This window comes from Actinia tenebrosa, unplaced genomic scaffold, assembly GCF_029948245.1.
Source record: "Actinia tenebrosa isolate PJP-AT-01 unplaced genomic scaffold, QUT_ActTen_1.0 PGA_scaffold0__85_contigs__length_37466705, whole genome shotgun sequence".
In the NCBI taxonomy this organism is placed as follows: domain Eukaryota; kingdom Metazoa; phylum Cnidaria; class Anthozoa; order Actiniaria; family Actiniidae; genus Actinia; species Actinia tenebrosa.
Genome location: NW_028292569.1, coordinates 6,531,286 through 6,547,138, shown reverse-complemented (window position 1 = coordinate 6,547,138; position 15,853 = coordinate 6,531,286). Strand labels below are relative to the sequence as shown.

The 15,853-nt window shown below is 34.7% G+C and overlaps 1 protein-coding gene across 3 annotated transcripts in view; it reads right to left on the bottom strand.

Moving 5' to 3' along the window:
• LOC148913353 (aminopeptidase Ey-like) overlaps nt 1-15,527 on the bottom strand; it is a 28,975-nt gene extending 13,448 nt beyond the window's left edge. For 2 of the 3 annotated variants that reach the window (XM_089027820.1, XM_089027825.1), the window contains exon 1: nt 15,232-15,527. In XM_089027820.1, the coding sequence (XP_088883946.1) occupies nt 15,232-15,439 (208 nt within the window). In that variant the 5' untranslated portion in view covers nt 15,440-15,527. Of the gene's footprint in view, nt 1-8,532; nt 8,775-15,231 lie in introns of those variants that run through there. The other variant, XM_089027830.1, reaches the window with a different exon arrangement.
• Nucleotides 15,528-15,853: the final 326 nt, after the last annotated feature.

Below are 15,853 nucleotides of genomic sequence, written 5' to 3'. Positions count from 1 at the left end.
ATAGTTTGCAATTCTCACAGAAAGACATCGACGTGACGAAGAGCAAACTTAACAGAATTGACGCCTTAGGCTTGGAGATTGATTCTTTAAAGGGCAGTATCAACGATTTTGACAACAAGATAGATTATCTTGAAAATCAGAGCAGGCGAAGCAACGTGAGGATCAGTGGGTTGAAAGAGGACAAAAACGAAAGCTGGGCAACAACGGAACAGAAGGTTAAAGATCTCTTGAATGAGAAGCTGCAGATCTATCCCGAAGACGGCTTTGAAATAGAAAGAGCTCATAGAACCGGTAGACGCAGCGAGAAGCCAAGACAAATCGTCGCTAAGTTCCTCCGATACAAAGATAAAGAAGCTGTTCTTCAATCTAGCAAGAAACTTAAAGGAACAGGTATTTACATCAACGAAGATCTTTCCTCGAGAGTTGTCAAAAGAAGACAGGATCAACAGGAGAAGCTGCAACAAGCACGCAAAGAAGGGAAGATCGCATATTTCAGTATGGATCGATTGGTCATAAAACCAAGACCAATGGCCTTTAATTCAGAGCAACTTTTTGGCTCTCTTGGCGCTACTGCAAGCTTTGGATCTTACAGAGACGCAATACAAAATGGAAGCAGGATCAACGCAGGATCAAATTCACCGAAATCATCCCAAGATCAAACCTGAAATTTGCACGATTTGCCTGATGTACCGACATGTCTCAACAAACTGAACATTACTTTTGTAAAGATAAGTGAATATTATATAGTTAAATATCTAACTTTTCTTCAATATATTCATTCCTGAATTTTTATACGTAAACAAAAAAATAATGTATGCACAATATGCCTAAAACGCCTAAATTCAAATTCTAGAACCGTTAATTGTTCAGTTTGCTCTAAACGTTGTCACCTGAAGTGTCTTAACAAGGCACCTGATTGTACCGACGTTAACGACCTATCTCATTTATCAAAATCACACATATGCTCTCATTGCATAAGTGACGCCTTGCCGTTTGCATCATTAGATGACGACGAGTTCCATTCAGCCTTGCTTGAATTACAATACGGCTGGAGCCCGTTTCACAACTTTGATCGGCTCGATGGACTTTCATTCCAACCTTTCCAAAACACATTCGCCAGGTCCAAAGCAAATTTTGTAAATAACTTCTGTGACCCGGACGAAAACGTGTTTGCAAATGTCAATGATATGTTAAGCAATTGTCGATACTATGTCGAAGATAGTTTCGAAAATCTTTTAGACAAACCAATTGGTTTTTCACTCATTCATTTTAACATAAGAAGTTTACGAAAGAATTTCGATAATCTGGTTTGTTATCCTACCTCTTTAAAGCGTCACTTTGACGTAATTGCTTTGACCGAGACATGGCTTAAAGATAAAGATGATCTACCTTCCTTTGCAATAGCGGACTACCAAGGCCCAATAGTCTTAAATCGGCCAAACGAAGATGGTGGCGGAGGAGTTGCTCTTTATGTCAGAAATAATTATAATTTTAAGATTCGCAATGACTTAAAGTATAATAGTAACGATATCCAATTTCTGTTTGTCGAAGTGGAAAAGAACAAGGAAAGCAAATTAGTGGGTGTCACATATAAACCTCCAAAAATTAATATTGATAGCTACTCAGACGTTTTTACTGAACTTATAGAAAAACTACATAATACGAAAAATTGTTACATAGCTGGAGATTTCAATATTGACCTTTTAAAAAGTGATTCTAACGCGGAAACTAATGCCTTTGTCGATACGTTGCTCTCCTATTCTTTTTTTCCGGTCATAACAAAACCTACACGAATTACTTGTGATTCTGCAACATTGATTGATAACATTTATACCAATGCATTTGATCAATCCGTCAATAATGTCACTGGCATATTATACACTGATATTTCTGACCATCTACCAATATTCATTATTCAATACGAAAAAGAGCATAAACAACGTCCGGAAAATTACTCTAAGCGTATCTTCTCCGCTCGTAGTGCAGATAAATTTAGAGAGGAAATGTCTAGGGTTGATTGGTCAGTTATCTACAATTCGAACAACCCCAACGAACAGTATAATTTCATGATAAATACACTAATGGAAATATATGACAAACACTTCCCTATAAAAACATTCTTAGTTAAACCTTCAACTAGGAATAACCCCTGGATTACACCAGGTATATTAAAATCCATAAAGAGAAAAAATAAACTATACCGAGCAAAACTTCGAAACCCTACTGAGAACAATCGCGAGGCCTTTCGAAATTACCGTAACACACTGAATCATCTGATCAGGTTTACCAAAAAGGAATATTACAATAAATTAATGATTAAAGCTCATGGAAACTTAAAAGCTACTTGGGAGATTATCAACGAAATAATGAATAAAAGAAGAAAACAAGCAAAATACCCTTCTAGCATCGTTTACAATGAAAAATACTTTGACAGTAAACCTGATATTGTTAATATTTTCAACAGATTTTTCACCAATGTAGGGCCATCCTTAGCCAAGAAACTCCCTCCCAGTAAACTAAGTTATAACAATTGGATGAAGGAAGCATCACCTTTGCCGGAGCTTACTTTTCAACACGTAACACCATTGAAAGTCCTAGACCAATTATTCAGTCTCGACTGCTCGAAGTCTGCCGGTCACGATGGCATTAAAATAAAATACTTGACTATGATAGCCGAATTGATTCATCAACCATTAAGTCACATTTTCAATACTTCGATAATGACTAGTACTTTCCCGGATATGATGAAAATAGCCAAGATAATTCCTATCTTTAAAGGAGGTGACAAGTCTATTGTATCTAACTACAGACCTATTTCTCTCCTTCCCATTTTTTCAAAAGTATTCGAAAAAATAATATGTGAATCATTAACAGAACATCTAGAAGCCAATAATCTCTTATTTGACTATCAATTTGGTTTTAGGAAGAAAAGAAACACTACTTACGCTATACTAGACTTTGTCAATAGGATAATAGAATCAATAGACAATGGTGATTTCTCAATTGGTATTTTTCTAGATTTGTCTAAAGCCTTCGACTCAATAGATCATGACTTATTGTTGTGCAAATTGTCCTATTATGGTATTAACAACGGTACAAAAGCATGGTTGGAAAGTTATTTAAAGAATAGGAAGCAATATGTCTCGATTGATGGCATTGATTCTGATCTATTAAGGATCACTCATGGCGTCCCACAAGGCTCCATACTTGGACCGATTCTTTTTCTAGTTTTCGTAAATGATGCACAATACGCATCGAAATTGATACACCTAATCTTGTACGCAGATGATATGAATTTATTTTATAATCACAAAAGTATGACAACCACTTTAAAAGTCTTTAAAAATGAGCTAGATTCACTTGAGGATTGGTTACTGGCAAATAAATTAACAGTTAATATTTCTAAAACCAATTTTATTCTGTTTGGATCCATACAAAAACTTAAAGGCTTAGAACAAACACCGATATTAAAAATAATGGATAAAGCAATAAACAGAGTTTCTAGTACGAAATTCCTTGGCGTCATAATCGACCAAAACCTCTCATGGGATTCACATATCGATTTTATTTCGCGTAAAATCGCCAAATCAATCGGTATTTTATATAAAGTCAGACATTTTCTTAACCTTGATATACTCAAAAACTTATATTACAACCTAATTTATTCTTACGTTTCCTATGCTACATCAACTTGGGGTAGCATTTACAAATCAAAACTTAAGCGTATTCATGTCCTTCAAAAACACGCTCTCCGCGTCATCACGTTTGCCGACAGAAGGGCCTCTAGTAGACCGTTATTTCGGAAGCTGGACATGTTAAATGTTTATGAAATTGTTAATCTTCAATTGGGTATACTGGTCTTCAGACACACTAACAATTACTTGCCAGAAATTTTTTCTAACTATTTCACTGACTTATCACAAATTCACAATTATAATACTCGCTCCAAATCGAACAAAAGTATGTTTTTACCTAGACAAAATCTTAATTACGGAAAATTTGGTACAAAATTCGCGGCTGTTAAAGTTTGGAATGATATACCGATTGAGATTAAAAATAGTTGTTCACTCAAAGCCTTCAAAAAGAATTACAAAAAGTATTTGCTTAACTCAGATGAATGATTGTTTAAGAACATTTAATTACTTGATTGTTTTTTTTTTCGCTAATTACATTTTTAAATCATCATTTTTCCTATTTGCCTTTGCATAATCAAGAGTCCGTAACGTTATAATGACCTCTTATATCAAACTACTGATTTTTTTCTGATTTTTTTCTTTCTTTTTTTTTTTTTTTTTTTTTTTTCCTGTACGTTTATTTTGTTTTATGAAATTTCTAGTTGTTCAACTACGAAAACTACTGTACTATATATGATTCTTCCCATCTTACATATATGTAAATATTACTCATTTTCGTCTTAAGGGTGTAAGAGCTTGTTTAACCTCTGAGGTTGTTCTCTTGCACCCCCCACAATATTTGTAACTTATTCAATTTATGTATGTATATATATATTTTTGTGGAAATAAAAAACTGTTGTAAACTGTTGTATCAGTGTCATGATCGGCAGCGCTAAGCATTTACATATTCATCCTATTTAGTCAAATTCACAATACTCCAGTTACGAGTTCTCTGTTGCTCGGGGTTAGCCTCCTATTTTGTGCAGAATATTCACGTGTTCCAGTGAAGGTCCGTGGAATTTCAAAGTGTTTGTATTGTTGTGCATTCTTTACTTTACTGTTGGTATTTGTGAATATTTAGACACTGATTCTAGGTTAACCCTGAGTAAATGATATACCACAAATCATATTACAGCGTCTGTCTCGATGTTACTCTATGCTACTCGCCGTTGATCAAAAGAAACTCAAGCTTGATTGAAACGACCGCGTATAATCGACACTAGAGAAAAACGTTTGCGCATGCGTGCCCCTTCAGCACGTTTTCTAAGAATTTCGAATTCCGAGTTTGAGTAAGAAAATAAATGTTTGTTTTCTCCAAGTATACAAAAAAGTATACTTTTGTCAGACCAAGATACTGTATTAACAAACACAATATGAAAGAATTAGTCTTAAGTTTCAAGCATGGATACTAAGTTTTGGTATTTTGTGAAGTCCAATAGCTGTTATTAAAGTGGTATCCGCAATGAGAAATTCTTTTGTTTTAAGAATCATACAAGTAAGGCTATCGGGTCGATACAATGCCCGTTGTCTCATTTGCATCTCATTTGCATATCATATGTTTTGACTAATTTGAATACTGGTTCAGAGCATGCGCAGACGTTTTTCACTCGTGTCCGTATCGTCTACATAGAAGATATTGCGCATGCGCAGTTATCGTTTACCTTTCTACTCAAGTTCTGAAATGCGCAATAATTCAATCATACGATAATCAAGTTTTTCAATTAATGCGAATCGGAAGACACAGCAGGGGAGAGCTTGACCCTTCAAGTCCCTTCAAGGATCCGCTTGTTGCTAATGACACCGCTGAAGGTCAAGGTCAAAAATTACATTATCAGATTTTGCTAAATTCGATTTCATCCTTCATAACTGTTCGCTTTTGATTCCTAATGAAATTATGATTCGTTACGCGGTCACTATTGAAGTCTAGAGTCTATGAAATGATTAGTTTAAACATTCCCTTTACTTTTATCGTAGCAATTGGGTTTTTCTGACACTAAAATGGCTTTTCCCGGGATTCAACGACAGCCAAATGGCTTTTATGTTAATAGTATTTCTTTTTTTAATCCGAGTATCAGAAGAATTTGACGAAACTCAAATGGTTTTTCTAGGCAGGTGGATTTACAGGTAGATGTTTTTGCATTCAGATCAGCATGCAACAAAGTTTCTAGAGGAATAGAAAACATTTAAATGGCTTTTCGAATAAAATTCCACAACACTTAACTGGCTTTTGAGAAATAAATTTTAAAGGGTTTCAAAACAGCACGGAAATGGCTTTCCTAGTAAAAACGCTCAAATGGGTCAGAATACTGACATTCGCAAGCAAAATGATTAGGAATGGACCATTAGCAAACATTAGCAGGATATCCCCCCCTCCTCCCCCATCCCTAAATTATATTCCGTCCGGCAGGTTTTCCCGCTTCTTTTAGAGGTGTTCTGGTGTTCTTTTTCATAGTAATTACGATGAAAGGAGATATGCTGTTTACTCGACGCTGCAGCCCACAGTCGGTGGTACTAAGCTCCTCAGACAACACGCACACGAAGACGGCACCCCTTGACATACCAACGGCCGGGTTCATTCCGTCATCAAATTACAGAAACCGCGACAGTCGGTGCTAGCTTCTACTGCTGTAAGATACCTTTCTTCTTCGAAAAATAACCGAAGAAATGTTTGACGAGGAATGCGCATTTCCCGGAATTTTTGCAATAAAATGGCTTTTCTTTGGAATTTCGGATTAATTCCATGACGATGAATTGGAGAGCTTTTGTCGAATCTGAAGACACCGGAATGGCTTCCGCGTCAAATGACACTGAACTGGCTTTCCTCGATGATTCCATCTGACACTAATATGGCTTTTTTGAGGAAATAGCTTCAAGATACAAACGTGACTTTTTTTCGATAAAATCCGAAAGGTAGTGTAATGGCTTTTTAGTGGAATTTCTCCCAAACCCGGCACTATATTGGCTTTTCTGTGTTAGGAAAAAATAAGTCTCATTAGGTTCAGGTAAATAGTCCTAAGAAATGCTATTCCGCAAGAAAAATCTACTTCCATTTTTTAAGTTTTAAGCTTGTCCAAGAAAAAAGAAAACGAAAAATTGAGATCTTTAAAAAAAATTAAGTTCAAGCGATCAAGAAAAACCTGACAAAGGAATGAACATCCACATAAAATCTTTTGATGTTTGTGATAAATCAATCAGTGTACCTGATGATGATCGTAACAGGAAACCAGGATAAATAGATAAATGCCGCTAAAGAAACATAATCTCCCGCAAGAAAAGTTGTGAAAACACATTTAAAAGCTATATACAAGTGCACATAGCGCTGGGCTATATTTGAGGTATATCGTTTTGCCAAGTTCAAAAAAAGAACAAAGTTTATGCAGAAGTAGGTCACTATTAGGTTTGGAAAATCTTTAGAAAATTTCTGATCTAATACTGCCGGGAGTGCACTACAGTACTTTCAATATATAGATAATTCAACGCGTGCCAATAATCCCAAAGAGTTTTACCCCCAAACTTTTCACTTCAATGAAGTAGATAACCACACGCTAATCGTCGCAAGCTTTGTTTACTTTTCACGGGGCGAAATGACCACATATTGTGCAACGCGCAACGGATAACCTTAGACCAGATACCCAACCTTGTTTCTAAGCCTACGGCACTAAAACGTTTCATTACACTCTTTGCACCGGGACTCGCTGATTTGTCCCGCCTTCGTGATTACATCTAGAGATCGTTATTGTAAATTATTGGATAAATTCGAAAATTAAGCTAAATAAAGGAATAGGTGGCTAAATAGTCAGTTTTAAAGCAGCTTATTTCTTTTTTTTCTTCTTCTTCTAATTTTGTTCATTTGTTTTCCTCTGCTTTTCTGTAATCTAGTAAGTAATTAGTCTGCGGGCAGACAAAATAGACCTCTTCGGCTTGGGGTAATGTTTTCCCATTTCAGACCACGTGTCATTCTCTTGAGAATAAGATTCTTTGTTTGAGCTGTATCCATATTCATGTATTTTCTCATGTGCAACCGAGCGCAAACCTTAAACAAAGAAATGATACTCTAGGGAATGACATGTGGTCTGAAATGGGAAAGCATCAGAGCCGAAGAGGTCTGTTTAACTCTCGTCTTAACAAGAGCATGTGAGCATCTTCCAATGGAACATGCGCAAAGGAAATATTAAGTTATTATTATTGTTATTATTAAGGCTAGTAGGTAATCTATGCTTAAAAAATGTATTCTAATGAATTAATAAAAAATGAATGAATAAATAATAATAATAATAATAATAATAATAAATAGCAGGGGATTGGGTAAATACAAAATTTGGGGCGTTGCATATCAGTTTTGTCCTATACGAATGGAGCCTCAATGCGAAGGAAAAGCGCTCTTTTATGATCTTAAAACGCTGTTAAAAGATTATTTGTAAATGAAACGTTTTGACATCGTTTATGTTTAAGAACTCTCAACGTCAAAAAAGATCAAATACGTAGCTGTAAAAATATAATACGAAAGCTATCACTTGAGACGACAAGTGATATATTCAATCTGTCCAACATCTAATCGCATACTTCATACGTGTTTACATTCTTGGAGTAAAAAATAAATGGTTATCAAAATCACACAACATTGCAAGTGCTTTATATGTTAGCGACCTATTTTTTGGTAGAAAAAGTTTATAGTAGCATCGAGGATTATATAAATTTGTAAATAAGTCGCGTTTTTCGAGAAAATATTGTTAACAACAAGCAAAACTGTTATTCCAGGAAAGAAAGGTATTCAGGAAAGTTAGAAAGAGTATAAAAATTGTATCTAAAAGTGGGACTATTTAAAGGAACCACGGTGCACATACATATGAAGACTTACCCTTTTTAAGCCGAGCTGCCTCGGAATTAGCCTTCCCTAACAAAGCTGCGAGAACGATCACAATCAACACAAGAATAGCTATGAAAATTCCCGCAAGAATAAGCCTTTTTTTGCTGACAAATATTCCTGGCAAAACACCAGCTATCGCGGCTTTTGAGGCCATGTTTTGGCAAGATAGAACAGTTCTGTTCTGTAGCTCGTGGAGAACTCAAATGAAATGTGATGTCGTAGCAATGGTTTGTTAGTTGTAATATTATATCGTTAAAGGAGATACACGATCTTATAAGCCGGAAACTTAAGGACAATTATCAATGGGCTGAGAGATTAGAAGATAAACAGAGAATGTACGCTCAGTTGGTGGTTGGTCATTTGACCGCCAATCAGGTTGGATGTCTTAGGAATCTGTTATTTTGTTAACGTTTTGCGTGGAAACTGTATGGACTGAAGTTGTCAGCAGATGAACTTAGACTGGGTAAAATGTGGTACCGTTCGTCTATTAAACATACGTTCGTATGTCCATTTGTATGTCCCTTCCATCCATCTTTTTGTCCATCTGTCTGTCCATCCATCCCATCCCATCCCATTCCATCCATCCCGCCATTCCATTCTATCCAAACATGCATCTGTCTACCCTCCCACCCACCCAACAATCTATTAATCTATCTTTCATCTATTCATTAGTTTTTCTATCCAACCACCCACCCACCTATGCCACTGTCTGTCCATCCATTATTCATGTATCCATCTGTCCATACACCACACTACCTGCATACGTACAAGTTCCTTCATGCATAATTATTCATAAAGTCATGGGCAAGGATTACTTCTTTGCTAGCCTGCGTAGCGGCCCAAATGGGAAGGGAAGGGGATTGGGGACTAGGGAGAGGAAGGGGAGGGGTACTGGGGAGAGGAAGGAAGGAGGGGGAGGGCCTGCAATGAACCCCCTTGATTTTCCTATGAACGTTCAAAATCCAAACGTTAATTTTGATTGGTTGACTCATAGAAACAGAAATAAACATGGCTTAATTCTTTCATTTGATTGGTTGAGAGTTTGCATATTAATTAAGCGGCGGTTGGAAAAATCGAGGGTGTTCATTGCAGGCCCATCCTCTAATTCCTTCCTCTCCCCAGTCCCCTTCCTCTCCCCAGTCCCCTTCCTCTCCCCAGTCCCCCTCTCCCCAGTCCCCAATCCCCTCCCCTTTGGGCTGCTACGCAGGCTATTCTTTGCACTCACTCAGTGCTTATATAGACCTGTTTTAAAAATAGCCTACAAACACAGACAAGTTTCCTATTGCATAACACATCTTATAATAGAAAAAGAGAGCTAGCCAAAACAGAAATCAAAAAGGACCATGCCAGCCCTACAGGCATTTGTTATCATATGATCTTTCGTGCAGAAAAAGATCAACTTTCTCTATTTACTGATGCATGCAGATCATCTTCTCAACTACTCTTTGTCAAACTCACTAATCATTCATGAGGAAAACACAACAGAAATCACGACCATGAAGAGTGTTGTAAATCTGATACAAAATTGTGTTCATTTGCATAAACTTTAAGTTGGATTTTCTTGGCCAGACTCACTTTAATTTTGAAAATTTTAGTGAAACACAAAGGGATTAACCTAGACATTTGGCAAGCAATCTACAGTATGAGTGTCCGTGCTGTATCAGATATACAAACACTTGGCTACGCCTCGAGTTTGTATATCTGATACAACATGGCCACTCATACTGAATATATTAAATATTGAATAGACTTCATTACACATGCAGACTTACTGTCTAGACTACTTTAATTCAAAAACAAGTTTATGCAGTCTTTGAAATTTGTTTTTAGGAAGTCCAGACAGAGCTAAAAATCATGCCCTCAATGTCTTAACTTTTGAAAAATTCTCTTGGAAATTTTCATCATAGATGTGATGTAAATTTCTTTGTATCAAAGTTTCAAGTCTGTAAATTAAAATTCTACGTGCCTCAATGAGTATGGTACCATAAAAAATACTTAAAACCTTTATGAGAAATGCAGGTCCGTAACTAGGGAGGGAGCACTGGGTGCATGTGCACCCCTCCATAAAAGCTTAAGGTCTGCTCATCCATCTCCTTTTTTTTTTTTTTTTTTGGTTCTGCTTTCTTTTGGTTACCTTTTTTTTTTTTCGATTTTATTTGATGTGCACCCTCCCTGTAAAAGTTCTGGTTACAACCCTGAAATGTTTTGTCAACATTTGGGTTTTATTGTGTTGAAATTGAGAATTAGGGCCATAGAGACTAGCAGGAAAAAAGAAAGAAAGGAAGAAAAAAGAAATAGAAGGACTAGAACTAAAAGAAAGAAAAAAGTGAAAGATAAAGGAATGAATAAATGAAGGAAAGAGGGAAAGAACACTGAATGTATAATAATATATACATAATAATATTTATTATTTAATTACCAATGAAATATCTATTTTTCTCTATTTCAAAAAATTGATATCTTCACACGTGAAAATAACATGTTATTTTCACGTGTGAAAATAACACCATTGCGATGGCTATTCAAAAATACACAGAAAGAATTGCCTGAAAAAGCCAAAGCATACTTCATTGATAATTATATAATAAACAGAATATTATATTACATGGCCATGAGTTCACTTTCTATGTATTTTTATACTCTTAATCCCTTAATTGTGCACTAAGTACATTAATAAGCTATAAAACCCCCAGGTAGCCATAAATATATTTGCGTAAATATAAAGCAATATCTTGACTAGATCCTGTCCACAATAAGATCGTTAGTATACGAATACCATATATAAAGCAGAGTTCTGAAACACGGAGATAATAAACGTAGGAATAACAGTAAATATAAACAAAAAACGACCAATTAATTATGTTTCTGGTGCACTGACTCCTTATTTTAACCGCACGCCTAAAATCAAAACTTCATTTTTGCAACTTGAACTTTTTGAACTTTTTATTTATTAACACACATTAATAGAAATAAAAGAATTATTACAAGGATATAATTATGGAAATTATAAGAGCCAATGATTTACAATTGAAATATAAAAAAAAGAATAAGAGAAAGTGTGTGTGGTTGTCGAAGGAGTAAAATACTTTCTAGTCGACAGCCACTTACTGTGATTGATTATTATAACATATTTTGACCAAGAGCCGATTCGGAAATATACATAAATATTTACACTTAAATATTTCAATAAATAAAGAATAACTATTTACAATAGTACTTTCAATGAATTAAGAATAATAAATAATTATTGTTGTTTATAGCATACATATGTTCTATACATATATATACTACTATATTTGCTTAAGAAGAAGATGTATTTTTAAATTTTTCTTAAAAAGAGATAGAGAATTGAGCTTTTTTATCGTAATGGAAATTGTTTCCCAAATTTTTGTTATTAAAAATTGGAATGTAAACTTTCCATAATTTGTTCTAACTAAGGGACAAAGGAGATTGTCTTTTGAAGCATAACGGGTATTGTATTGATGTTGTTCTTTTGCAAGTTTAAGCATGCCAGAAAATATATCTGGGACATGTGTCCTATCATTAAGGATTTTAAATGCAAGTTCACCTGCCTTGTAATATAGGATATTTTGAAATGTTAATATACTTAATAATTTATAGAGGGGGGCTGCATGTTCATAGTTATTACAGAAGAAAATTCTTCTCATACATTTATTTTGAGCTGTGAATATTTTAGTTAAATTTGTTTTGTACGTATTTCCCCAAGATAATATCCCATATGCTAAGTATGGATAAATTATTGAAAAATATACATCTCGTAATGTTTTCAAATTAACATAGTACCTTAACTTATTAATCACTCCGATATTCTTAGATATTTTACTGTGTACAAGTTTGATTTGATATTCCCAATTAAGATGCTGGTCAATATAAACTCCTAAGTATTTAATGTAAGGTTTTTGTTCAATTTGAGGGACTTTAATCATAGGTGCTCTTTTCTTGGCAGACTTAATTATCATATAATGTGTTTTCTTTAGATTGATAGTCAACTTATTAGTTTCACAGTATTTTATTATATTATTCCATTCTTGATTAATAATATTTTCTATTACGACTGGGTCTTTGTCTGCAAAAAAGATGTTAGTGTCATCGGCAAACATTCTAAAATTTAGTTTGTGAGAGACATTGGGGAGATTAACATATAACAAGAAAAGTAACGGCCCGAGTGTGCTCCCCTGCGGGACTCCATGCTTAATGCGTCTAAGGCCAGATTTAACATTACCAACTTTGGTAAATTGACTTCTGTTGGTGAGATAACTATTAAACCAACTATGAGCTATTCCTCTAATACCATATTTATGTAATTTAGGAAGAAGTATCTGATGGTTAACCGTATCAAAAGCTTTAGTAAAATCAAGGAAAATTCCACACGTCATTTCTTTATTATCAATAGATCTTTTTAATTTGTCAGTTAATTCTAAAATTGCATGTTCAGTTGAATGATTTTTCCTGAAACCAAACTGATATGTATTTATAATCTTATGGTGGTCTAGAAACTTAGTGAGCTGATCATATATAATCCTTTCTAGAATCTTGTTAAATGATGGCAATACTGCAATTGGACGATAATTAGATGGATCAGTTTTGTTGCCACTTTTATGAATTGGGGTTATGCAGGAAATTTTGAAAAGATCTGGGACTATACCTTTTTCAATCGAATTATTAATTAAAAATGTCATAGGATCTGACAATTTAAGACTTGCAATTTTAATTAAGTAATAGGGTATATCAGCAGATGATTTACCTGATTCCAGTGATTCTAACCTTTGTTTAACTTCAGATTTTGACACTGGTTGTAAATAAAAGCTAGAGACTGGAGAATTAGTGATGTACTTAGTAACATCATCCCCGAGTGTCAGGTATTTTACTTGCTAGCTGCCGGTACCAATATCGGAAAAGTAATTATTTAGTTGGTTTGCTATGTCATTCATATCAGTATAAACAGTATCATTGTGAACGATACTTGTTGGAATTATTTGTGATTTTGTTTTTCGTTTAATAATATGGCCAATAAGTTTCCAAGTTTTTTTCAGATTGTTTTTGTTGGCTTGAAATTGAGACGCAAAGTTTTCTTTTTTTCTTTTCTTTATAATATTATTTAAAGTGTATATGACACCAAAAAATTTTAATGTTAAGAATGTGTAGTTTATTGGCATTAATAAGAATATCACGGTTAAATTTGTTCCAAAAACGTATTTCTCTAGAAATTCCAAAAATTTTAGCACGAGTTGTGACGTCATTTTGTTTACAAGTCTCCAGATTTAGTTGCAAATACATGAAATATGTTTGAATATAGAATCTTAATTTCAAGTAGTACACTTTTCAATTTCCCAACATAGGAAGAGTACTACGTAAGCTATCAAATGAAGCTGACTAAAATATGTCTTTTGTTGTTAATTTATATGAATTACAATTTATATTTAGTACATTACTACTGAATCTAGAGTACGTGTAAACAAAATGACGTCACAAATTGGGATTAACTTTCGCAAATATCTCAAGAAATAAGCTTTTGAAACAAATTTTGTTACGATATATTTATTATTACTAACAAACTATACATTTTAAATGATGGAATGTTTTCGTGTCATATACACTTTAAGAGATTTGAGTACTTTTTGTATTTAGTGAACTTTTCCTTATTATTATCGATCATGAATATAACTACTGTATAGACGTCGTTTATTCTTGATTGAGCGAAGGATGCCCCTGCATAACCACGGCTTACTGTTTGCCTTTGCCCTTCTTTTTGATGTTCGTTTCAGTGGAACATTACTGTCAACAATCGTATTAATGGTGTTCAGGAAATTTTGGGTTGTTATATTGATGTCTGCATCTATTAAGTCATTCCATTCAACATTTCCTAATTCTCGTAGATATTTTTCTTTGTCAAAATTACTATAATCTCTGTAATAAGTTAACGGATTTTCCCTTTTACTAATATTGCATGTTATTATTAGTAAACTAAAGACAGGTAAATGATCACTAACATCTAGCGTTAGAATTCCCGAGGTTTGATCAAAATCGGTAGAATTCGTATAAATATGATCAATAAGCGTTGTGGAGTGCGAGGTTATTCGAGTTGGTTTTGTAATAGTGGGATAGAAACTATTGCTGAATAACATGTTAACATAATTTTCGGTTATGTTATGATTCATATATTTCAAAAAGTCTATGTTAAAGTCCCCCAAAATATAAACTATCTGTTTATTGTTGTTAAATTCCTTCAGTAATTCGTCTAAACGATTAGTGAATTCTTCTAGGTTAGCATTGGGATGTCTATATATACAACCAATTATTACAGTCGATTTGTTTGTCTGAAGTTCGATCCAAGTGGACTCGACTTCACGTAGATTTAGTTAAATATCAGATCGACGTGTTGCATTTAAACTTTTGTTTACATAAACTGCCTTCGTTAAAGAATTATCATGAAAAAAGTCATAACCAGATATATCAACATTAGATATAGATCGATCATTTAGCCTAGATTCTGTGACACCAATGATATCAGGATATTTCTTTAACGTTAAAAGATGTTCGTGGAATATTTCTAGGTTTTTTGAGAGGCTTCTAATGTTTACATGTAACAAAAATAGTGAGTTTGAGAGTCTCTGCTCGCAGGGTATTTTGCACCAAGAGAAGCACTAAAAATATAAAATACAGACTTACCTTTAGCTAGCTTTGCATTAGCAACACCCAGACAAGCAGCTAAGATTATTACAAGTAAGATTAGGAGTAGAACAACAACGACGAGGATAATGAGTTTTGCTCTGCTCAGGTAGAGACCGGGCAGTTGGAAGCCTTTGGTTTTGACTTTTTCTTCTCCAGCTGAACTTGATGGTGGAGTATCTCGTAAAGGAACGTTTTCAGAAGTCATATTTATCGAGGAATTAAGAGAATAAAGCCTTAAGATATATTTTCAAGGCTGAGTGAACCGAAGCCAGCTGATTTTAGCGGCTCGTACATTCGGTATGTCAACAACACAGGGTAACCGTGCGGTGAAAATATGACGGTTCGTTGAACAACATCACTAGAGATAATGGGGGTTCAACATTGATTGAACAGACTCGATGACAAGCAGTTTAACGTTGCCTCGGGGGCAACGAGGAACAAACAAGAAAGTTTGTTACGTTAGAATAAGTAAAAGCAAGATTGCGGAATTTTTGACTCCAACTAATGCTAGTGTCTTCCTGCTGTTTCGGAGTTTGTTGTTTTGACTGTTTTCTCATTCCTCCCCTCCATACCTCTCTCCCTATCCCCTCCCTCCTTCCCTCCCTCAGCCTTCTTCCCT